The 27,137-nt window shown below is 40.6% G+C and overlaps 1 protein-coding gene across 4 annotated transcripts in view; it reads right to left on the bottom strand.

The window, feature by feature from the left end:
* Positions 1-27,137, bottom strand: part of astn1 (astrotactin 1) — a 427,949-nt gene that overhangs the window by 198,904 nt on the left and 201,908 nt on the right. For all 4 annotated transcript variants that reach the window (XM_062993914.1, XM_062993915.1, XM_062993916.1 and 1 more), the window contains 2 exons: positions 10,752-10,918; positions 571-765 (listed from right to left, as the gene is read on the bottom strand). In XM_062993914.1, coding sequence (XP_062849984.1) covers positions 571-765; positions 10,752-10,918 — 362 coding nt within the window. The remainder of the gene's footprint in view (positions 1-570; positions 766-10,751; positions 10,919-27,137) is intronic.

The raw sequence follows: 27,137 nt of genomic DNA, 5'->3' as shown, positions 1-27,137 counted from the left end.
TACATGTGTATTTATGTATGTGAGTGTATACATGTGTATTTATGTATGTGTGTGTATACATGTGTATTTATGTATGTGTGTATACATGTGTATTTATGTATATGTGTGTGTGTGTGTGTGTGTGTGCGCATATAGATCTGCTGAGAGGCGTGCTGACAGGCAAAAATTAATAAAAATAATATTACTAATAAAAATATTATTACTAATATTAGTACAAAACAATACTACTGGTAAAAACAATAATAATAATAATAATTATTATTATTATTATTATTACCATTATTATTAATAATATTACCAGTAGTATTGTTTTTGTTAGGTAAACCTGATGTTTTATTATATATGTATACTGTATTTTTTCATCTATTTAAAGTGTTAAAACAGTAAAAATATCATGCTTAATGTAAATTGGTGGCAAAAGTAAATTCGTAAATCTATGACGGCGTGTTACCCTACCCTACCTGTTCAGGCTGTTTTCTTGCCTCGTGATCAGGGCTTTCCGTTGCCACTGAACTGATCCCTGAACAGGCCAAACCCGTTGTTAAAAAAGGAAAGAAATGAGTTTCCTACCTGAAGGTTGGTTTAAGGATCTGGCCGGTTGTGATCTCTTTGGTGCGGTTGTTGTAGCCATAGAAGACGTCTCCGAAGACGGTCTGATTGGCTGGAATGTCGGCTTTCTCACCACAGTCCACTCCTTCAGTGCAGGATTCAGACAGAGGTAGACATGTGCGACCATCCGCCCCACGCTTATAGTCCTCGATGCACCTATGGGAGAGGCAGTTTTTGTATTATAGACTCTTTCATAATCCTAACAGCTATATCTATAATAAAATTAGGCTAACTTAGAGCACAATCTTGATTAATATTTAGAGGTCCTAATTTAATAAGATCCCGAATAATGTGTAAAAGTAATTTATTTATGCAACCTAAGAAACTGCTTATGCAGTTAGTGGACACATTGTAGGTATTTTACTAAGAATAACTTAGTTTAAATTCAATTAAAAAAAATAATAATAAGCACTTTTATGTGGGCTTATTTTTCTCTTTCATCACAGCAAGTTTGGAGAAAGAGCATCAAAGCAAACAACCAATACAAGTGGCAAATAGCCTACTGAGATCCATACAAACTTCTAATAGCTTAGCTGCAAGATGGACAATATGTTTTATTGTCAGTAATTGTAAGCTAGAAAAGCGGCAAACCGTTTTTGCACCGGCTGTACCGTTGTTTCATATGGAGTGTGACGATTCACTAAGCTATTTTGCCGCATCGGGCTCGTGACTTTGCGGTTGCCGCAGAACTCAAAAGTTCATCTGATTGACCTGACCTGTTCAAAGTGCCTCCAATGAGATGAACTGTTTGATATGACTTGGTAAAACACTTAACAAGAACAAATCTTACTGTATTAAAACAACGAGTGAGGAATCACATTACTGGAGAGAACTTATGAGCAGTAATAATTGAGAGGTTTAGTGTTTCTATGTCGTTCTTGTAATAGATTAAACCACACCTTTTTAATGATGTGTTTTAGACTCTCGGAAAAGCTGATTCTCACAATTTATCAGCACCCCGAGCTACAACACAAGTTTAAAAGTGAAACAGGAGAAAAATCCAGATAAACACAGACACATGTGGAGCTTTCAGAGTGGATTTGACGGTTATTTCACACAAATTCAGATTCGTCTCATATTCACACTTTGATGACGTTTTACTGACCACTCCAAACGCTGAGCAAAGTGGCAATTTGCGCCGAGGTTGACAAGGTCATACGAATGTGCTTGTAGTGTTAGGTGCAACCTAAAGTCACTACACAGACGTCCCTTCTATAGACATAGATCAGGAAAGTAAGAACCCTGGGTATTCCGGCAGGGAAAGCACTCAGACAAGAGATGAGGTCAGAGTTCTGAGTCCTACAAGAGCTTATATAGACACAGATACTTCCAGAATAGGCTTAACATTTAGAGGTGAGATAGAAAAGGATGTTATAAACAAGAACAGAACCAGATCAGAACGGCTCTGTGGTTAGTGTTATCTGCAGGAACAGAAGTGTATATGTTGCAAAATGCTACGCTCAGCTTAATGGAAAAAAAATTTAGCACCGTAAGTCAGAGATGGGGACTCGAGTCGCACGTAAGTCGCACACACAGCGACTTCAGACTCGACTCGGACTCGTTTCAAATGACTCGGACTCAACTCGTGACTCGCAAAAAATGACTTGTGGACAACAGAAGTCAGTATGTGTTAACATTAGTTACGTGTGTCAATAATTTATATATATATATATATATTTATATATATGATCCGACATCATTCTGATCGTGTCATTTTCTGCTCGGTAATAACGCTCCGGCGGTCTTAACCCGCAACGCCGGTGATGAAGCGTCACTCCCTACTCCCTCTGGATATAAATCTTACTTAAAATGGTGGAACACCCAGCCACTCAGGTGGCGCAGCGGTAAAAACACACGCTGCAACCAGAGCTGGGATCTCGAATACATCGTATCGAATCTCAGCTCTGCCTTGCCGGCTGAGGCTGAGCGGTCACATGAACAACGATTGGCCTGTTGTTCAGATGGGTTGTTCAGATGGGTGGGACCAAGCCGGATATGGGTCTCTCTGGTGCAATTACGACCTCTGCTGGCTGATTAGAGGCACCTACACAGAGATGAGAAAAGAGTGCTCTTAGGGTGTGTCTCTCCGTACACAACGCTAGGTGGCACAACACTCGTCAATTTGTGGGTGATAAGATGCATACGGCTGCTGCCCACGTGTCGGAGGGGGCGTGGGTTAGCTTCAATCTCCTCGGTCAGAGCAGGGACCGGAGAGGAAGCATGACGCAGTTGGGCTAAAAGAGGGAGAAAAAGAGGAGAAAATGCATAAAAAAAAAATGGTGGAATACCCTACGTAGTGCACTTTACAGTAACAGATAATGTGAATGAAACGCTCCTACAGAATTGGCGCTAATGATTGAAAGAACCGCTTTCTGAACCAATCAGACCTTCTGATTGTAATTTTTAGTAAGAAATGCTGTTATTTGCATTTATTCAGTTTGCAGCGTCACACGGATGATGTGTCAATTAAAACGCTTGATTGGCTTTCTAATGGGTTCGTGTTTTACTTCACAACCGGGAAAAGTTTGGAGGTTTTTAATTGTAAGCACATTTACAAAATAACGGATTATATTCCTAATGGTACAACACACGCCTATAAATCTAATAGCATCTGAAAGAACATAAGCTAAGGTAAGCCTTAGTTATGGATTTCTTAGCTGTGTTTGAGATTTTGGCCACTGTGGCGTGATTTGCAATGAAAACAAATGTCAGTTTAAGCTTTTAACTGGTACCTAGGAAAGTAAAGGCACTAAATAAAACGGCAAAATACAGTCGCTAATCTGTTGTTGTTTTTTATCTGAACTTACAGATTATTTGTTTATTTCTACCCTACATTTCCAAAATATGTTTTGTGTATATTATATTGACTCGTGACTTGACTCGGACTCTAGCCTAAAGACTCGTGACTTGATTCGGACTCGTATTTTGTGACTCGTGAACTCTTGTGATCTCTGCCGTAAGTATAGACACTATATAAAAAAAATTCACTAATTCCAATTTACTTTTGGAACTGAGGTTCGATGGCTCTGAAACACAGGTATTACAGTACAAATAAAAGTACAAGTAAAAATAAGATCTACAGACATTAAAAAAAATACACATCACATTTCAGGGTCACCCAAAAGCCAGACGAAAAAGGGTAAAATGGGTTTTAAGATGAGCATGATGAACATGGCTGCATGTATTTTTACCCATGCTAATTGCTCGAGTGCTCGATTAACAACTTGTGCCAGTTGATTGGTTAACAAAATTGAATATGTTCTTAAAATCAATACTTAATTACTGTGCACCACTAAAAAATGCATTACTTAATAATTACGCCAGCTCGCTACTGCTGGGATCTAGGGTTCAAATCCCAAGCGGTGAATAAACATACAGACGTGATTGGATGTGTCTGAGGGGGCGATGGATCGGCATTGGACCAACACAACCCTTATCAAAAGGTTTATTTGGTATCAATAAGAACCGCATCATATACATCATGTGTCTGAATTCATATGGACACCTGACCATTAGCTGATTGGACGACCCATTCCAAAACCATAGGCATTAATATGTGCCCGTTTTGTGCCTATAATAACCATTACTATTTCAGAAAGGCTCCAGACAAGCGCTGGACTTTCTGTAAGCGGTGGAAATTCACTTAAACGACCTCAGACACGTTCAGTTAAAAGAGCGTTTGTGAAGCCAGGCTCTGACGATGAATGAGCACGACTGGCTTGAGATTGGCATTCTAATTCATTCCAAATACATTTAATAGGGTTGAGGTCAGGACTCTGTGCAAGCCTTTGGCATAGATTTAGCTCGACTGTATGGTCTCAAATATGATCAGAGGAGACACGCAGGGCTATATTTCACTTTTATCTCCTGTACAGAGACTTCTTGTGAAGCTTCAGGAACCAGGCGGTCATATTTCTTGCAGGAGAGAATTTTTATTTTATACCGTGTGTGACTGCAGGTATACCTTGCTATCCAAAAGTAGAACTTTCCTATGAAACTTCTCACAGTTACTAATCATTTATTCAAGGAAAAAAATAGTGTTTCCGGACCCAACAATAACCACCCACAAATGAAGTCTTAAGTTGTCATGGTGATGGTGGACGCTGGCGCATTTGGCTGCCGCTGCCGTTGCTGTATTTTGTCACGTTTCGCCGTGTTTTGTTGTATTTTTGTCATGTTTTTCTTTTGTTTTCGTCTTTTTTGTGGTCTCTGCCGCTCCTGTTGCTCTGTTTCTTTTTTCATCGGATGGTCTCGGTGTCTGTTGGGTACTGGATGATGATGGTGAACGCTGGCGCATTTGGCTGCCGCTACCGTTACTGTATTTTATTATTTTTTGAATTTTAAATAGTAAATGATCTTATTGGTGGATTATCGCTACTCCTTCAGGAACGGGAGGACAACATTCAGTCTAGACTCATCCTTAAATTGGATTTTATTGCACCCAGAGTTTTCTGGACTTAATCTCTACTGTCGCCTGCCTAACACCAGCCGTTGCTGCCCTGCTCCAACTCTGAATTTGCTGGATTTATTCATGGACTTTACCCTGCCTCGGGTAATAATTCAAAGTCTGCCGTATACTTTCACATATACGGTGATATGCCTTATTACTCGGGACCGGAGCTGCTGCGCTTAAATTCAAACACTCGACTGCCTACTGATGTTTACACACGCTGTGTTGCTATGGGAACAGCACGACGCCCATGTTACATCCATCGGGGATCCCGCCGCAGCATTTGCATGTCTGGAAGCTTTACGCGGCTTGGCTCCGAGCTATATCGCAGACGAGCTCTACGATCTTCTAACCAGCTGCTCTTAGCTATTCCACGCTCTCATATGAGGTTCAAGGGTGACAGGGCCTTTTCTGTAGCTGCCCCAAGACTCTGGAATAGTCTTCCACTTTTCATAAAGGAGTCCCACACAATAGATGCATTTAAGTTAAATTTGAAAAGTTATTTGTTTTCTTTGGCATTTGAGTCCATTTGTGGTTTTATTTGATGTACATGTTTATATGTTGGTGCGTATGTATATTATTTTGTATGTCTGTTAATTATTTGTTAAATGTTGTATAGTTAAGTGGTATTTATACCTGATTTTAAATGTACAGCACTTTGGTTGACACACGTTGTCTTTTAAATGTGCTATAAAAATAAAGGTGACTTGACTTAAATAACACTACATCTGTGAGTGCAGGCGATGCCTTTAACTGTAGTGGATCGGAGTGATTATGAGACAGTTTGGGGAATTGTTGGCCTTCAAACCCCCCACAGGAGACTACACCTACAGGAGAGGCATTCTTTTTCATGTTTTAGGCTATGTGTATATAAACATAGAACACAAATTTATCATGTAGGGTTCAGCACTGAGGTCCTAATTTAACGAAATACCGAATTAAGTGTAATTGCTTATGCTCCCTCTTTGCCCCCCCTATCCTTTCCACAAGAGCTTACAACTTTCATGTTTTAAATTGTTCTTGATGAAATCGCCCATTTTTAACATCAACGATAAAGTGTATAAACATAGAGCACAAATTCATAGTATAGGGTTCAACACTAAGGTCCTAATTTAATGGAATTTAATAAAAGAAATATAATTTCCCTAAGAATTCAGCCAATGACATTATTTGTTTATTTATATATCTATGAATTAAACCAGTAACATAGTATTTATTTATTTATTTAATATTAAGAATTTAGCCAGTGACATATTATTTATTTATTTATTTATTATTGAGAATTCAGCCAGTGACCTTCCTTCCTTCCTTCCTTCCTTCCTTCCTTCCTTCCTTCCTTCCTTCCTTCCTTCCTTCCTTCCTTCCTTCCTTCCTTCCTTCCTTCCTTCCTTCCTTCCTTCCTTCCTTCCTTCCTTCCTTCCTTCCTTTCAATTCAGCCAGTGACATAGTATTTATTTACTTATTTATTTTTTGAGAATTTAGCCAGTGACATTATTTATTTATTTATTTACTTACTTATTTATCTTCTGAGAACTCAGCCAGTGACATATTATTTATTCATTTATTTATTATTGAGAATTTAGCCAGTGACCTTCCTTCCTTCCTTCCTTCCTTCCTTCCTTCCTTCCTTCCTTCCTTCCTTCCTTCCTTCCTTCCTTCCTTCCTTCCTTCCTTCCTTCCTTCCTTCCTTCCTTCCTTCCTTCCTTCCTTCCTTCCTTCCTTCCTTCCTTCCTTCCTTCCTTCCTTTAAATTCAGCCAGTGACATAGTATTTATTTACTTATTTATTTTTTGAGAATTTAGCCAGTGACATTATTTATTTACTTACTTACTTATTTTATTTTGAGAATTTAGCCAGTGACATATTATTTATTTATTTATTTACTTACTTATTTATTTTCTGAGAACTCAGCCAGTGACATATTATTTATTTATTTATGTACTTACTTGCTTATTTATTTTTTGGGAATTTAGCCAGTAACATTGTATTTATTTATTTATTTTTGAGAAATTAGCCAGTGACATATTATTTATTTATTTACTTACTTATTTATTTTTTGAGAATTTAGCCAGTGACATAATATTTAGTCTTTTTTTGAGAATTCAGCCAGTAACATTGTACTTATTTATTTATTTACTTACTTCTTATTTATTCATTTATTTATTTCAGAGTTATGTATTAATTTACTGCCCTAGATTCAAGCTGCCACCAGTGGGGTCTCTCACACGCTCCATCAGCTGGGGTCCATCAGCAGGATGTGGCACTGCTAGGGATCCAAACCCTAAATCCCAGAGGAAGTAGGCTAGCGTATTTAACCGCAGTGCCACCCACTTACGTAAAAGCTACCTCTTAAAAGAAAAAGGGTGCTAAATACGGATGTGAGAAAGAATCAAGGTGACCTGCAATTATTATGCAATCATCCATATTCTGAACAGTCCAGGTCTCTTTGTGTCTGAAACAGACAGAAGCTGATTTGTCGCCTTACATAGATAACAGGTTTAACTAGCAGCTCAGATATTATCCTGCTGTGTAAAATCTTTGATGGAGGTTGTTTGTGCTGGGAGAAATCCAAAGCTGTTGATACTGTGTAAAAGTCTGCAACTGTAAGCATTCTGGGTAATACAGCTATCAATATTTAAATAGATGGATTTGTGAGGCACACCTAAATGCTAGTCTCAACTAGAAACAAAAAGTGCCAAGCTTGGTAAAAATTTCAAATGCATTGCTGAAAACGTTGTTACAATATTTATTAAAAAGTACAAATCCAAATCACTTTTAGAACTGAGATATAATGGTTCTGAAACACAGGGTGTCACTGTAAGACTGGGATTGTGCCAGCAGGGGACGTGCATTACAGCAACATGCCTACCTGCAGTGCCATTATGGGTTGGCGCAGATGACAGTGGCGGTTTCTTTAATCGGCACTTCAAAAGCAGTCTCACTGTACATCATTAACTATTAAATGCTATGGCGGTTTAGGGCCTTTTATATGATATGTCAGGCATTAGGTCTGATTCAGGGACCTGCTCGGCTTTTGTTGCTTACTCATTTGCTGGCATTCTTTTATTTATTTATTTATTTTTAAGAATTCAGCCAGTGACATAGAACTTATTTGTTTATTTTTGGAATTGTTTATTTAATTGTGGAATGATGTACAGTGGGGTCAAAAAGTATTTAGTCAGCCACTGATTGTGCAGGTTCTCCTATTTAGAAAGATGAGAGAGGTCTGTAATTTTCATCATAGGTACACTTCAACTATGAGAGACAAAATGAGAAAAAAAAATGCAGGAAATCACATTGTAGGATTTTTAAAGAATTTATTTGTACATTATGGTGTAAAATAAGTATTTGGTCAATAACAAAAGTTCAACTCAATACTTTGTAACATAACCTTTGTTGGCAATGACAGAGGTCAAACGTTTCCTGTAAGTCTTCACCAGGTTTGCACACACTATAGCTGGTATTTTGGCCCATTCCTCCATGCAGATCTCCTCTAGAGCAGTGATGTTTTGGAGCTGTTGCTGGGCAAAACGGACTTCACAAATGTTCTATGGGGTTGAGGTCTGGAGACTGGCTAGGCCACTCCAGGACCTTGAAATGCTTTTTACGGAGCCACTCCTTCGTTGCCCGAGCGGTGTGTTTGGGATCATTGTCATGCTGGAAGACCCAGCCATGTTCCATCTTCAATGCTCTCACTGATGGAAGGAGGTTTTGGCTTAAAATCTCACGATACATGGCCCCGTTCATTCTTCCCTTAACACGGATCAGTCGTCCTGTCGCCTTTGCAGAAAAACAGCCCCAAAGCATGATGTTTCCACCCCCATGCTTCACAGTAGGTATGGTGTTTACTCAGCATTCTTCTTCCTCAAAACACGACGAGTTGAGTTTTTACCAAAAAGTTCCATTTTGGTTTCATCTGACCACATGATATTCTCCCAATCCTCTTCTGGATCATCCATATGCTCTCTGGCAAACTTCAGACGGGCCTGGACATGTACTGGCTTAAGCAGGGGGACACGCCTGGCACTGCAGGATTTGAGTCCCTCTCGGCATAGTGTGTTACTGATGGTAGCCTTTGTTACTTTGGTCCCAGCTCTCTGCAGGTCGTTCATCAGGTCCCTCCGTGTAGTTCTGGGATTTTTGCTCACCGTTCTCATGATCATTTTGACCCCACGGGATCGAGGGAGATTATCAATGGTCTTGTATGTCTTCCATTTTCTTACAATTGCTCCCACAGTTGATTTATTCACACCAACCTGCTTGCCTATTGTAGATTCACTCTTCCCAGCCTGGTGCAGGTCTACAATTTTCTTCCTGGTGTCCTTCGACAGCTCTTTGGTCTTGGCCATGGTTGAGTTTGGAGTCTGACTGTTTGAGGCTGTGGACAGGTGTCTTTTATACAGATAACGATGTCAAACAGGTGCCATTAATACAGGTAACGAGTGGAGGACAGAAGAGCTTCTTAAAGAGCCAGAGAGCCAGAAATCTTGCTTGTTTGTTATTGACCAAATACTTATTTTCCACCATAATTTACAAATAAATTCTTTAAAAATCCTACAATGTGATTTCCTGGATTTTTTTTTTCTCATTTTGTCTCTCATAGTTGAAGTGTTGAAATTACAGACCTCTCTCATCTTTCTAAGTAGGAGAACCTGCACAATCAGTTGCTGACTAAATACTTTTTGGCCCCACTGTATGTACTTATGTATTTATTTATTTTAGCATAATTTATTCATTTATTTTTATTTTTTTGTTTATATTTATATGTATTTTATTTTATTTTTTGTTTTTATTTATATGTATTTATTTATTTATTTTTTAAATTATTGTCCTTTTTTTAAATAGCCATCACAAGAAGACTGCCCTAGATACAAGCTGCATCCAGTGGAGTTTATTTATTAACTTTTTTTTTTAGAATTATTTATTTACTCATTTATTTTATTTTATTTGTTTTTCTTTCTTTCTTTTTTATTAAATTTTTTTTTAATTCATTTATTTATTTATTTAATGTATTTATTTGCTTTTCTTTATATATTTTTTAAATTATTTATCTATTCATTTGTTTTAAGAGTTATTTATTTATTTTTTATTTATTTATTTTTAAATTGTTGTCCTTTTTAAATATAGCTTTCCCAAGAAAACAACCCTAAATGCAAGCTGCCCCCGGTGGAGTTTATTTATTTATTTATTTTTTAATTATTTATTTATTCTTAGAGTTATTTATTTTTTTAATGTATTTATTTATTTTAAAATTGTTGTCATTTGTAAATATAGCCATCCCAAGAAAAGTGCCCTGGATGCAAGCTGTCTACAGAGGGGTCACTGCATCATTTCTCAGGACTTTTTCAATAGGTGCCATAATGGCTTCTGGTTTTCTGGGTTCCTCTGTTTTGTTTCTCTCTGGTGGACTGAGTAGCTGGCTTACACACAGGTGCTTTGTGATTTTGTTCTTGTGTTTTTAGTTTTTTCTGGTGATTGTGGTGCAGGTAGGTCTTCTTTCTTCTTGTGCGATTGGGTACGTCATCTAATATCTCCGGTACGGGTTACATCTGGTGCCTTAGTAACGGGGCGCTCAACATAACAACCACATGTTTTCCTTTTTTTAATTATTTTAGTGGTTCACAGTAAATGTGTGATGAACATAGATGTAACATTGCATTTTAAATGATTCAAGTAGGTGTGTGAGTGTGTACCCGCAGAACATCTGGATATTGTAGAGGGTGGGGTCTTCCTCAAGGGGAGCCAGCTGCTGTAGACACAGCTGCTCGCAGCCACCGTTAAATCCGTCAGAGCAGTCAATGCCAATGTGGTGGTCATAGCAACCCGTGCCATCTTTCATCGGACTCAGACCGGGAGGGCACTAGAAAAATAAATAAATAAATAAGTATAAATAATTAAGCAATCAAAGGAGTCGTCCATGTGGAACAGTTTCTAAACAGTGGCTTGTTTATCTCTCATCCTTTTTTTTTTCATATCAACACAGTGTGGCCAGAAATACACTAAATGGCCAAAAGTATTTGGACATCCCATTGACTTCTATTTGATTGCAGACAGTTTGAACCCAAGATATTTCATGTTTTATCTGCTCAACTTCATTTCATTTATTAATAAACAACCATTCCTGCATTTCAGACCTGCAACACATTCCAAAAAAAGTTAGGACAGTAAAGCATTTACCACTTTGTAATGTAGCCATTCCTTTTCACCACACTTAAAAGACGTTTTGGCACCGAGGAGACCAAGTGATTTAGTGTTTTAGCTTTTATTTTGTCCCATTCTTCCTGCAAACACGTCTTGAGATGTACAACAGTACGAGTCGCCGTTGTCGCATTTTTCGTTTCAAAATTCTCCACACATTCTCTATTGGGGACAGGTCAGGACTGCAGGCAGGCCAGTCCAGCACCCGTACCCTCTTCTTCCACAGTCATGCCTTTGTAATGTGTGCAGCATGTGGTTTTGCATCGTCTTGTTGAAAAAAAAAATACATGGACGTCCCTGGAAAAGATGACGTCTTGAAGGCAGCACATGTTGCTCTAAAATCTGCATTGTTCTGCATTAATGCTGCCATCACAGAAGTGTAAATGACCTTTACCAAGGGCACTGACACAGCCCCATACCATGACACACCCTGGCTTTTGGACTTGTTCCTGATAACAGTCTGGATGGTCCTTTTTCGTCTTTGGTCCGAAGCACACAACGTCCATTTTTTCCAAAAAAGACCTGGAATGCTGATTCATCTGACCACAATACACGTTTCCACTGTGTGATGGTCCATCCTAGATGCCTACGAGCCCAGAGAAGTCGACGCCGCTTCTAGACATGGTTAACATAAGACGTTTTAAGTGATATTTGTGCATGTAACTCTGTATTGTAGAGCTTGACAAAGGTTTGCCAAAGTAATCCCTCACCCATGTGGTTATATCAGCTATTGTTGAGTGGTGGTTCTTGATGCAGTGCCGTCTGAGGGATGGAAGATCACGGGTGTTCAGCTTAATCTTGCGCCCTTGGCCTTTACGTACTGAAATTCCTCCCAATTTCTTGAATGGTTTAATGATATTATGCACTGTAGAGGGAGAAACACGCAAATCCCTTCCAATCTTTCTTTGAGGTTCATTGTTTTTAAACATTTCAATAAAGTGATTACAATCACCTGTTTGTAATCACATCATTATTTAGTTTTTTCACCTCATTACTAGTCCTAATTTGCCCCCGTCCCAACTGTTTTAGGAACGTGTTGCAGGCCTGAAATGCAGGAATGGATGTATATTAATAAATGAAATGAAGTTGAGCAGATAAAACATGAAATATCTCAGGTTCATCCTGTCTGCAAGTCAATTACAATTAATATCTTTAACTTAAAGGAAAGGTGATGGAACACCGTGGTAAACATATCTTTCTTTCCTAAGAGAAATAAAAGATCATATTTAATACCTCACAATCTGTATGTGTTACATTTTAATTCAATTCCCAATCCGCCCACCAGAACGGCACTGAAACATCACTGCGATATTACAGTATCACAGTCTATTCTTTTTCAACTCTTTGGCTTCGTAGCGATCCAGCTGATGCAGTCACTGTGCTAAGAAAAGAAACTTACGCTCATACGAGTTTAGCCCACGTTTGCAACCCAACACCTGGTCTCTCTGTTTCACACCGTCTCCTGAATCTCCCAAAGCAATATTGAGCAGAATGAAACAGCCGGATTCGCATGATGTTTCTGTCAGCTCTGGCGTCAAAAGAGATTTTGATGGGTTGACTCCTACTACGCGCTCCCTGCCAGGGGACTAGGGGGACTTTTTCTTTATGCCTTTGGGATATTTGGGTATAAATGTAATATATTGTCTCTAATGGCTGAAATAGGTAGACTGTAGAAAAAATGCCTTCTTATAAAAAGCTGCAATTGCTCAGAACCAGGATTCTTGTCTGCCGGGAATTATGTCTGATTTGTGCTGTTTAGGTGTGTTTTGCTATTATTAAGCCCATTGATAGGATTTTTAATGCATTTTCCCTCCTCTTCATCACGGCACTTGTTAGTAGGTGGGATGGATTAGGCAGCAAGTGAACATTTTATCCTCAAAGTTGATGTGGTAAGCGTGAGGATTTGAGTGAGTCTGACAAGGACCAAATTGTGATGGCTAGACGACTGGGTCAGAGCATCTCCAAAACTGCAGCTCTTGTGGGGTGTTCCCGGTTTGCAGTGGTCAGTATCTATGAAAAGTGGTCCAAGGAAGGAACAGGGTCATGGGCGGCCAAGGCTCATTGGTGCTCTAATGTAGCTCAAATTGCTGAAGAAGTTAATGCTGGTTCTGATAGAAAGGTGTCAGAATACACAGTGCATCAGACATGTTGTGTAAAGGGCTGCATAGCTGCAGACCAGTCAGGGTGCCCATGCTGACCCCTGTCCACCTCCGAAAGCGCCAACAATGGGCACGTGAGCATCGGAACTGGACGACGGGGCAATGGAAGAAGGTGGCCTGGTCTGATGAATCACGTTTTCTTTTACATCACGTGGATGACCGGGTGTGTGTGCGTCGCTAACTTGGGAACACATGGCACCAGGATGCACTATGGGAAGAAGGCAAGCCGCCGGCAGAGGCAGTGTGATGCTTTGGGCGATGTTCTGCTGGGAAACCTTGGGTCCTGCCATCCATGTGGATGTTACTTTGACACGTATCACCTACCTAAGCATTGTTGCAGACCATGTACAAAGCAAAAATGCTTCAGGAATGGTTTGAGGTGTTGACTTGGCGTCCAAATTCCCCAGATCTCAATCCAGTCGAGCATCTGTGGGATGTGCTGGACAAACAAGTCCGATCCATGGAGACCTCACATCACAACTTAGAGGAGTTAAAGGATCTGCTGCTAAGATCTTGGTGCCAGATACCACAGCACACCTTCAGGGGTCTGGTGGAGTCCATGGTGGTCATAATGTTTCATGTGTGAAACCATAAATGTATAAAAGATGCTAAAGCAGGACATTCCCAGCTGAGCTAATCCAGTAATTACTTGGGTTTTGAGAGTAAAAGAGGATTTTTGTGCCACTCTGTTAAGTAACTTTATTACAAGTCATGGCTATTCAGATGTGTGACGGTTTACGGTATTCACAAGAGCCGGTTAGGACTTAGAAGCAGCTTACTGGCTATAAATTGAATCAGGATCGGATTTTTCTGCCGTCTTTCGGAAATCTTCCTTCATTCGTGAGAATTTAATAACCCAGTTTTACAAAGCAAACCAAAGAGGCGATGGAAACCATTTAATAATAACCATTTCCAGACACCTGAAATTAACCAAAGGTGTAATAGGTCTAATTATATGAATTAGATTACAATATTTTTATTTGTATCTTCTTTACAATCACAAACTGTAAAAGGTCAGTGGTCACGTCTCGCCACTGAGGCGCCAGGTCTACAGTAGCCCCGCAAACACTGACAGATACTTAACCATTGTGGCTAAACACATAAAGAATGGGCGAAAAGAGCCGCTCAGGTTGCGCAGAGGTAAAATACGCTAGCACACCAGAGCTGAGATTTCGAATACATCGTGCACATGGGCGGCCACATGAACAACGATTGGCTGTTGTTCATCCAAGGAGGGAGCCGGATAGAGACCTCATAACTGATGCAATTACGACCTCCACAGAGTGGAGGGATAATGCGTTGATCAGGGTGTGTCTCTCCGTGCACAAGGCTGATCGCATATGAACTCGCCTCATGCAGGTGAAAAGATGCAGTCGGGTACTGTTCATGTGTCGGAGGGGGCGTGTGACAGTTCGCTCTCCTCAATCTGGGCGGGGGGTCAGCACCAGTACAGAGGAAGCATAAAAAATGCAAAATAAAAAACAAAATATCAAATAAAAGACACAAAGAACCGGTCGGCTGGGCGCCCTCTAGCAGGCACAATTGGCTAATGCCTCCAGCAGACAAAAAATTGGCCTCCAGTCTGCTGCGTGGGAAAGACCGGATTAAGCGGTGGGTTCATCAACCTTGGTTGCTCAGGGCACCTGTACAGAAAGTGGAGGAGTGCAGAGATCAGGGCGAAGTATGGGAGAATGAGAAGGTAGTATGTGTCAGGCGAATAAACACCCTCCTTGGACACCATTGGGGTTCCCAGCAGTGGATTGGCTATGCTAAATTGGGAGAAATGGGGGGGATGCATAAAAAAATAAATAAATACAAGACACAAAAGCATCTGCAGCCCACAATGGAGAAAGTAGACAGAACAGGGATAGTGCAGCAATAAAAACTTCTTGTCATAAATGTGGGGTTCCTGGTAGTGTGCTGGCATCATGCACCAGCAGAAAACCAGACTAACGTGGACCAAGTCTGGCATTCTGGATTTAATCTGTGAGGAAGATGTTGTGATATACACCGACCATGCATAACATTATGACCACTGACAGGGTCAGAGCATCTCCAAAACTGCAGCTCTTGTGGGGTGTTCCCGGTCTGCAGTGCTCAGTATCTATCAAAAGTGATCCAAGGAAGGAACAGTGGTAAACCGGCGACAGGGTCATGGGCGGCCAAGGCTCATTGATACACGTGGGGAGCGAAGGCTGGTCCATGTGGTCCGATCCAACAGACGAGCTACTGTAGCTCAAATTGCTGAAGAAGTTAATGCTGGTTCTGATAGAAAGGTGTCAGAATACACAGTGCATCGCAGTTTGTTGTGTTTGGGGCTGCATAGCCGCAGACCAGTCAGGGTGCCCATGCTGACCCCTGTCCACCGCCGAAAGCACCACCAATGGGCACGTGAGCATCGGAACTGGACCACGGAGCAGTGGAAGAAGGTGGCCTGGTCTGATGAATGACGTTTTCTTTGACATCACGTGGATGGCCGGGTGCGTGTGCGTCGCTTACCTGGGGAACACACGGCACCAGGATGCGCTATGGGAAGAAGGAGTTAAAGGATCTGCTGCTAACCTTCAGGGGTCTAGTGGCTGGTTTGGCAGCAAAAGGGGGACCAACACAATATTAGGAAGGTGGTCATAATGTTATGCCTGATCGGTGTGTACGAGGGATCTTCAAAAGGTTTTGGTTGGAAACGGTCAGGGTGGGAGGAGTAGTAATCGGTCGTGTCTGAGAGACTGAGAGAGCTTACAGTCTGGATTGAGCGCCATCTCCCCCCCACCCGGCACCTCAGTGGTAAGGCACCTGGCACCCTGTTCTCTTTACAGAAGGGGAAGTGTTCCAGACCATTCTGTTTACAATGTACTTGTGTATTCTGGGCCAGTGTTTTGTTCTGTCGTTCTGGTAGGCTCCGGGTGATACTCTGACCTTGATTCAGAAGTAATTGTCCGCTCTATGATTTCAACCTGTCCAGGCCCGAGGCAGCAAAAAAAGCTCCATCATGAGGTTCTGGTGTTGGTAAACAATGTCTAATTTTTCTGCCATATATAGGGTCCGTCTGAAAACCTAGTGATCTCTCTACATAGACGCATTTTACGTCATCCTACAAACTCCCGAGAAGAAGGCTGTCTGAATTCTTAGATGCCTTAAAATGCTGCCTACTGAGGTGCCTTAATTCTAAGCGATAATCTTACTGAATAACGAGCAAGCATTCGATAGCTTTCTTAGCGGTGAAGGCAATCCAAGCATTTCGGTACACAGTGTGAGATGTTAGCTGGCATGCTAGCGGGTTGTGCCGCATCAGCCCATTGGTTTGAATGGCCTGAGGCTTACTGTGTTAGCTTAGTAAGCGAAAACTGTGAAGACGTTAAGTAGTGCGACTAAAGAATCTGCCATAGGAGTTTGATGTCTTATTAGAATCCTCTCTACTTAGGCAGCTGCCCAGGTAGGCAGCAAGGCAGCTCACTAGGACTCACAGAGTTGTCCCCTTCTCCCTCACTTTAGCTGCTCCAACAGTCTCTACTCTGGCTTTCAACAAGACCTTGAAGTTTGTCTTTAGGCCTATATAGGCTTATACACTGATCAGCCATAACATTAAAACCAGCTCCACTTACCATATAGGAGCACTTTGTAGTTCTACAATTACTGACTGTAGTCCATCTGTTTCTCTACATACTTTTTAAACCTGCTTTCACGCTGTTCTTCAATGATCAGGACCCCCACAGGACCACCGCAGAGCAGGTATTATTTAGGTGGTGGATCATTCTCTGCAGTGCTGCTGGAGATTTTAAATACCGTGTCCACTTACTGTCCACTCTATTAGACACTCCTACCTAGTTGGTCCACCTTGTAGATGTAAAGTTGGAGACGATCGCTCATCTATCGCTGCTGTTTGAGTTGGTCATCTTCTAGACCTTCGTCTGTGGTCACAGGACGCTGCCCACGGGGCGCTGTTGGCTGGATGTTTTTGGTTGGTGGACTATTCTCAGTCCAGCAGTGACACTGAGGTGTTTAAAAACTCCAGCAGCGATGCTGTGTCTTATCCACTCATACCAGCACAACACACACTAACACACCACCACCATGTCAGTGTCACTGCAGTGCTGAGAATGACCCACCACCCAAATAATACCTGCTCTGTGGTGGTCCTGTGGGGGTCCTGACCATTGAAGAACAGGGTGAAAGGTGGCTAACAAAGCATGCAGAGAAACAGATGGACTACTGTCAGTAATTGTAGAACTACTAGGTGCTTCTATATGGTAAGTGGAGCTGATAAAATGGACAGTGAGTGTAGAAACAAGGAGGTTTTAATGTTATGGCTGATAGTATAGTTAAAGCTATCAAAAGACCTCTTGAAGTTGCAGCTGAAAACTTAGAACTTCTCAGTATCCTAAATCCTGTAGGACCTGGGGCAGCTCCGGAGCAGAGCAGGAACTTCTTGTTGGTGGTGTTGATTAAGGGGCGGATAAGGTGCCCTCTGTCACCACAATTCACATTCTTAAGTTCAACCTTGCCTTAAGAAATGAAGTGTAAATCAGAGAGGTCGAGTCACTCTAGTTCGGGCATTCAGCCTCATGCCAAGTGTAGTTTCAAACTCAATCTTAAGCTTTTACTGATCTGGACTACTACCAAGGTTTTAAATAGAACCTCAAATGTGCTGATGTCTTTGAGGACCTTGGTTAACAAGACTGGATGACTTGCCTAGTGGAGTGCTGACCTTCAGTGGCCTTCTCCTGGAGATCTAACCTATCTTTTTTGAAGGTCCAAAAGGACCAAACTTGGATATATTGGGGGAGTCTCAATTTGAACTGGACTGGTAATGTGAATCAAAAGAAGCGGCTCAAATTCAGTCAGTTCCTGGGGTTTTTTGGCCGCTCATTTGAAAGATTTAAGCCTTTAAGCCTGGACAATTAGCAACTGAATTAAAAACAAGTCTGGAAAGTCCATTATGAAGAAGTAAAGATGATTTTAAACTATTGCAAAGCCACCCTCTTATACTGGAGCACTAGGGAGAGTCGTCTAGCAAGCAAGAACACTTATTAAGCTAACCCTAACCTTACCCCTTTCAATCCAATCCAAAAGTCACAAGCTGCAACTTAGCATGATGTTCAAAAATCAAACATATTCAGGAATAATACACCAGTACATCAACATTGCTTTTCAGAATAGCTGCAAGGAACAAGTCTTTACTGAACCAAGTCCTATGTGTGATGGAAATCTAACAAGACATATTCAGAACGTAATACCAAGCCTGTTGTAAAATATGGTGGTGGTAGTATCATGTTATGGAAATACTTTTTAACAGCATTGATTGACAATCTGGTCAGGTTTAAATGGAAAAAAAGAATGTCACATGGTATAAAGCTCAGAAAATGAAATAAAAGCCACAAGATTAAGAGGTTTATGTTACTGCTACAGTCATGTTGCTGTATTTATGCTGTATAATTTAATAACAATGTATTTGTTTAGTGTGTAAACCTTTACATTTACTTTTCATTGTGACTGACAATGCAAGCATTTGAACGTTAAGAGCCATGCTCAGGAGCCCAAGAGTGGCGACTTGGCAGTGGTGGGGCTTGAATCAGCAACTTTCTGATCACCAGTCCAGAACATTAACCACTAAGCTACGACTGCCCAGAGTAGTCACAAAACGTTTAGATTACTTTTATTTTGATTTCACTGAGTGTAAGGCAAAAACAGTCTGGACTGGCCGCCAATCTGTTGCAGGCTTCGGCCGCCCCATCTCTAAGACATAGCAAACTGCAAATTAATATACCCCCCAAACGTGAAAATAAATAAATACATAGTTAATAAAATAATAATAATAATAAAAATAATAATACTACTACTACTAATAATAATAATAATAATAATAATAATAACAACAAAACAACAATAATAATAATAACATCAAAACAACAACAATAATAATAATTATAATAATAATAATTATTATTATTATTATAAATACTACTACTACTATTACAACTACTACTAATAATAATAATTATTATTATTTTTATTATTATTACTATTATTACTATAAATATTTATTTAATTATTTATATTTGTCAGTATAATTAATAATCATAATAATCACAATAATAAATAATAATATTAAATAATAAAATAAAATTGTATTAAATAATAATATAACTATTATTATCATTATAAATACTACTACTACTACTATTAATTATAATAATATTAATTATTATTATAATGAACAAATGTTTATTTATTCATTTATTTATTTATTATTAATTATTAATTATTTATAATTACTTTATTAATTTATTATTATAGACACTACTACTACTATTATTACAACTACTACTAGTAATAATAATAATAATTATAATTCTATATTAATTATTAGTAATAATAATAATAATAATAATTATTATTATTATTATTATTATGAACAAAGATTTATTTATTTACTCATTATTAATATTACTCATTATACATAATAATAATAATAATTATTATTATTATAATTATTTACTCATAAAATAATAATAATTATAAAATAATAATAATTATTATTATTATCATTATTATTTTATTATTTTTATTATTATTTACTTGTAAAATAATAATAACAATTATATAATAATAGTAATTATAATAATAATAATAATAATAGTAATAATAATAAATCATCAAACTAACCTATTTATTTGTCCTTCATGTTGATGTTTAGAAATCTTGCTAACACGCAACGTCAAACAGTTCCTTTTTCTTTTACTAAAACGCCAGGTTGTCCTCTTGAGGTGTGAACAGGGACCTTTATTTCCCCCCTGCAGGCAGTCAACTTGACATTTCCCTCCCAACACCACTTGGCAGAGAGGAAGCAGAACTAATTAATCACATCATCATTTAGTGATTATCAGAGTTGTCTCTAAATGAAGGCGCAGCAGTGAACCCCAGGAGTGTCATACATCAGCATGGTGGGTCAGACAGAGCCTGCTCAAGCTGGTTCCGGATATTAAAGACGGCGCGGCTTTCTCAGACGGGGTGTTAATTGATCGGTGTGAAACTGCAAGCAGTGGGAGGCAGTCGGTAAGCGTTTTTAGCAGACGTGGTGAAGTGTTGTTTTTGCGTCCTTGTTTATCGGGTGATTACGCAATATCCAACAGGTGGACGAAACACACTGGTTACTAGATCAGTGAGAATATCTGCTTAGATTTGCATGGTGTGAAGTGTGATGGAGGTGTACAATAGTCTTTAAGTGACTCTGCAAGCATCAGCAATATCAGAACTTCAAATCTGGTGACTAGGGAGACCATGAAGACACTTGATTTTATCCTAGTTTAGACTAAGCATTACTCAGTAAGTTTGAGTTTGTATGTTTATGGACTCATATTTATGGACAAAAGGATTTAAACACTGGTTACAACAGTTTAGGGAAGGCCCTTTCCTGGGGGGGCACACGAGATTGAGCTGCGCATCACGAAGGGGAGGGGGTGGGAAGCCGAGTGTGGTTGGTATACGCAGTTGAGCGCTGTCTCACCAAGGGGAGGGGGTCGTGGCGCGAGGGGGGCGCATGCCTAAAAAGGTTGAAAACCCCTACACTAGGCTACAACTGCCCAGGAGGCTTTCTGGTCCAAATCCAGTGCCCAGCCATACAAATGCTCTTTTAATTCAATGGGCACAAATTCCCATAGACATACCTCAGTGGGAGGTATTGTGAAAAGCCTTCTCAAAATAGTGGCTGTTGGTATAGCTGAAAATATTAGCTAAAATAGAGGACACTATATTTTAATACCATTAATTTTTTAATGGGATGTCGAGCAAGCTCATGGTCAGGTGTCCAAATACTTTTGGCCATATAGTGTACCTATTTTAAAGAAACGGCTCGTCTTCCTTCAGACATAAATCCATCCTGTCGGTCATTTCATATTGGTGTTTGATTCAAATGGTTTCTGAATGGCAGCCCTACTGTGAATTCCAGCTTTGTGAAGGTTAAGTGCTTATTCTATTCTGTTACTGTCCGGTCTGTTCCTTGTCACTGGACTTGCAGTTGTGACCATTGTTAGTGCCTGTACTATTACTAGTTGTCCAGTTTTTTTGGACAGGACAGGACAGGAAATTTCTGGTTACACAAGATTCATCAGGTCAAGTCTTTAATCCCAAACACAGTCATGGACAATTTTGTATCCTCACTTGCACGTCTTTGGACTGTGTGGAGGAAATCTATGCAGACATAGGGAGAACATGCAAACCCAGGACCTTTTGCTGTGAGGCGCCAGTGCTACCCACTAAGCCACCTTGCCAGCCCTATATATATATGTATATACACACTCCAATCAGGCATAACATCATGACCACCTTCCTGATATTATGTCAAAAGTAACTCCACATGGATGGCAGGACTCCCATTTCCCAGCAGAACAGGGCTTGCCTTCTTCCCATAGTGCATCCTGGTGCCGTGTGTTCCCCAGGTAAGCGACGCACACGCACCCGGCCATCCATGTGATGTAAAAGAAAACGTGATTCATCACACCAGGCCATTTTCTTCCATTGCTCCGTGGTCCGGTTCCGATGCTCATGTGCCCATTGTTGGCGCTTTCGGAGGTGGACAGGGGTCAGCATGGGCACAAAATGTGATGCACTGTGTATTCAGAACCGGCATTAACTTCTTCAGCAATCTGAGCTACAGTAGCTCGTTTGTTGAGCCAGCCTTCGCTCCCTACGTGCATCAATTTTTGATAGATACTGAGCACTGCAGACCGGGAACACCCCACAAGAGCTGCAGTTTTGGAGATGCTCTGACCCAGTCGTCTAGCCATCACAATTTGGCCCTTGTCAAACTTTGAGGATAAAATGTTCACTTGCTGCCTAATATATTCCACCCACTAACAGGTGCCGTGATGAAGAGATAATCAGTGTTATTCACTTCGCCTGTCAGTGGTCATAATGTTATGCATATTCTAGCCAGTTCATAGAGACCACTTCCTGCTGTAAAGCTAGAATCCAGCATGGTTCTCACAGCAGTAGAACATGAGTCATATAGGCTGCTTCCTGTGGTGCTGACCACTTAACCCATTATTCAGTGCTAACTGCAGCTTTGCGCTGGCCGTGCAGTCAAATCGGCTTCAGGGAAAATGTTTTCTATTCTCTTTTAGTTCAGCCAGCGAGTATGTGCCCTTTACCTCTGAGCGGGTAAAAATAAAATGCTTTACTGCCCACTTTTCACAGTGTTATCCGATAATAGGTCATCGTGTTAAATTCCTTTGTACTGTCGGGTAGGTAAGCCAGATGGGTAAAAATTGCATCCTATTAATCATTAAAATACAAAAATAGATCAATAAATTAATAAATACTTAGCAACTAAGATACCTGGGCACCCTAAGATACTAACTAATGTCAGAACCCATTTTTATTGATATAAACAATTTTGGTGGGCACTCAGGTGGCACAGCTGGAAATTACACTTGCTCTGTACGGCTGGGATCAATAGAACGAATCCCCGGCGGTACTATCATGCATAGAAGTTATTACCTATGTCTGTGTGGCCAGGGCCCCGTGACGAATTGGCGTCCTCTTCAGCGTGTGTTACTACATTGTGCCGAGTAATTCTGGGGAAACCTGACCCACCGGGACCCTGACCGTAGTAGTAAAGCTTGGAAATGAAACTATGTCAACTGTTTTGCTTGTTGTTGGATGTTGCATGTCTACTTAAGCACTTTATTAGCTACACAAACCATACAGATGAACATTACGGATATACAATTACTGACTGTAGCTCATCTGTCACTCTTTACACCTTGTCATCCTACTGTACCCCATTATGAATCAATGACCGGATGCTATTTAGGTGGTGGACCATTCTCAGCAGTGCATCAACACTAATATAGTAATGATAGACTACTGACTGTTGTTCTGGTATGAGTGTAGCAGGTGCAGCAGTGTTGTTGGGATGTTTACATACAATTCTTATTATTATACTATTTATTAGAAACACATACTCCGACCAGGCATAACATTATGACGAGTGAAGTGAATAACACTGATTATCTCTTCATCACGGCACCTGTTAGTGGGTGGGATATATTAGACAGCAAGTGAACATTTTATCCTCAAAGTTGATGTGTTAGAAGTTGAAAAAATGGGCAAGCAAGGACTTGAGCAAGTTTGACAAGGGCCAAATTGAGTCGCAGACCAGTCAGGGTGTCCATGCTGACCCCGGTCCACCAACGAAAGCGCCAACAATGGGCACATGAGATTCGGAACTGGACCACGGAGCAATGGAAGAAGGTGGCCTGGTGTGATGAATCATGTTTTCTTTACATCACGTGGATGGCCGGGTGCGTGTGCGTCGCTTACCTGGGGAACACACGGCACCAGGATGCACTATAGGAAGAAGGCAAGTCGGCAGAGGCAGTGTGATGCTTTGGGCAATGTTCTGCTGGGAAACCTTGGGTCCTGCCATCCATGTGGATGTTACTTTGACACGTATCACCTACCTAAGCATTGTTGCAGACCATGTACACCCTTTCATGAAAACAATATTCCCTGATGGCTGTGGCCTCTTTCAGCAGGATAATGCGCCCTGCCACAAGGCAAAAATGCTTCAGGAATGGTGTTTGAGGTGTTGACTTGGCCTCCAAATTCCCCAGATCTCAATCCAATCGAGCATCTGTGGGATGTGCTGGACAAACAAGTCCGATCCGTGGAGACCCCACCTCACAACTTACAGGAGTTAAAGGATCTGCTGCTAACTTCTTGGTGCCAGATACCATGGCACACCTTCAGGGGTCTAGTGGAGTCCGTGCCTTGATGGGTCAGGGCAAAAGGGGGGCCAACACAATATTAGGAAGGTGGTCATAATGTTATCCCTGATCGGTGTATATGTTAGCTTAGGCTATAAGTGTACAGTTCAGAAGAGAGACTAGAGCTCTTTATCCATCAGTTCATCACTGGACACTTTTTGGCCCTTTTTGGTTTTTACTTTTGGATGGAGCACTAGTCTTCTCCCAGGGTTCACACTGAGGTGTTTTAAAAATCCCAACAACACTGCAGCACCTGATACACTTGTTATACCATGTTACCATGTTAGTGTCAGTGCAGTGCTGAGAATGGTCCATCTACCAAATAACAGAAATTGGATACAGGGGCAGCAGTCAGTAACTGTATACCCACAAAGTCTGTATGGTAGTTGAGGCTAAAAAAATTATGAATGCACGAAGCTGTACAAGTGCTTGGTAGGTGTACGTTACAAGACATTTTAGCAAACATATTATTAAACAGTAAACATTGTAATACAGGGTTTGACATATACCAACAACGGCGCAATTACACTGAAACACAACCTGAAATATATCAATTTCCTGACCACTTTAATTGGGACACTTTTCGTTAATGTCATTATCTATGTAATCTAGAATGTTGATGAAATTAGCTTGTTGATGAGAGAAGGTTATACCAGTGGTGGGCAAACTACAGCCACAAATGGCCAGTTGGGCTGTTTAATCCAATCTAGGAGTGTCTAATAGTGTGGACAGTGAGTGGACACGTCAGTGTCACTGCAGTGCTGAGAATGATCCACCACCTAAATAATACCTGCTCTGTGGGGGTCCTGACCATTGAAGAACAGGGTGAAAGCAGGCTAAAAAAAGAATGTACAGAAATAGATGGACTACAGTCAGTAATTGTAGAACTACAAAGTGCTTCTATATGGTAAGTGGAGCTGATAAAATGGACAGTGAGTGTAGAAACAAGGAGGTGGTTTTAATGTTATGGCTGATCAGTGTAATCTGCGTATCACAAGAATCTGAATTACATAATAAGTTCCACGATTCATACGAAATAAAATTATTTGGTGTCTATGGATTGAATAATTGAATCTTTTTTTAATAAATAATAATACATCGCTAACAAGGTGAAAGTTCAAGCACAGTTGACCAAAAAAAAAACTGCTCATCAACATGTAAAACCTTACAGCAGAAACCAGACCCGCTTTTCACAGCCCATGCCAAACAGAGGGAGCGATGGCGTTAAGCATATCTCAGGCAGATGGCGGGAGGAACCAGAGTCCCCGGCTCATTTCATGGCTGATGAACCGCCACGCGTGCACGAGAACAAACTCGCGAATTAAAGTCAAAATGTGGGGATGTGCGTGCTAGATTTAAAATTCAGGAAATGAGAAAAAGTAACAGGAGGAATGAGAGTTCAAGGATCGGAGAGCAAGACTGGTCATTTATTTGCATTCTGTTACTGTGGGTGGGTAGTGATTGACCAGTAGACCTGCTATGATCATTAATTCCAGCTGATAATTTAAAAAAATAAATAAATAAAAAGAAAATAATCAAAACGGATAAAAGCTACTGGGCATAATTCCATTTAAGGTAAGCTTGACCCCCAAAGTCTGAGCGAATGTACACTGCCTGGCAAATAGGTACGAGCCTCTCCTTGGATAATTACTGCACTGACTGATGCAGTGAGTAGCTTCTCATTTGTTAAACAACCATGTCGAAAGACATCCTGTGGTCGTGGAAAAGATGTTAATCTGTTTCAGAAGGGTTATTATTGGCATGCATCAAGCAGAGAAAACATCTAAGGAGAAGCTGAAACTACTAAAATCGGGTTAAGAACTGTTCAACGCATTATTAAAAAGTGGAAGGACAGTGGGGAAACATTATCTTCGAGGAAGGAATGTGGTCGGAAAAAAATCTTGAATGATCGTGATCGGTGATCACTTAAACGTTTGGTGAAATCAAATCATAGAAAAACTCCAGTAGAACTCAGGGATATGTTTAATAGTGAAAGTAAGAGCATTTCCACACGCACAATGTGAAGGGAACTCAAGGGATTGGGACTAAACAGCTGTGTAGCCTTAATAACACCACTTGTCAGTCAGGCTAACCGGCAAAAACGGCTTCAATTTGCTAGGGAGCATAAAGATTGGACTCTGGAGCAATGGAAGAAGGTCATGTGGTCTGATGAGTCCAGATTTACCCTGTTCCAGAGTGATGGGTGCATCAGGGTAAGAAGAGAGGCGGCTGAAGTGATGCACCCATCATGCCTAGTGCCTACCGTACAAGCCTGTGGGGGCAGTGCTATGATCTGGGGTTGCTGCAGTCGGTCAGGTCTAGGTTCAGCAACGTTATGTGCCCAAAGAATGAGGTCAGCTGACTACCTGGATATACTGAACGACCAGGTTATTCCATCAATGGATTTTTTCTTCCCTGATGGCACGGGCATATTCCAAGATGATAATGCCAGGATTCATCGGGCTCAAATTGTGAAGGAGTGGTTCAGGGAGCATGAGACATCATTTTCACACATGGATTGGCCACCACAGAGTACGGATCTGAACCCCTATGAGAATCTTTGGGATGTGCTGGAAAAGACTTTGCGCAGTGATCCAAATCTCCCATCATCAATACAAGATCTTGGGGGAAAATTAATGCAAAACTGGACAGAAATAAATGTTTAGAAGCTTGTGGAAACGACGCCACAGCGAATGCGTGCCGTAATCAAAGCTAAAGGCGGTCCAACCAAATATTAGTGTGTGTGACCTTTTTTTTGGCCAGGCAGTGTATAACGATATCAGGGCTAGATCGGACCAGAGGGGGCGGACACACACGCAGAGATGATTAACAAAAAGATATTTAATAGTAACAAAAGACAAGACAAGACAAAGGTACACAAAACCAAACACACAACCTATGCTAAGCTAAATGCTAATGCTAATTGCTAAATACATAAAAGAACCTAAACAAACCT

This window comes from Trichomycterus rosablanca, chromosome 4, assembly GCF_030014385.1.
Source record: "Trichomycterus rosablanca isolate fTriRos1 chromosome 4, fTriRos1.hap1, whole genome shotgun sequence".
NCBI classification, from domain to species: domain Eukaryota; kingdom Metazoa; phylum Chordata; class Actinopteri; order Siluriformes; family Trichomycteridae; genus Trichomycterus; species Trichomycterus rosablanca.
Note: the sequence above shows the minus strand (reverse complement) of the source record. Positions and strands in the feature narration are given on the sequence as shown.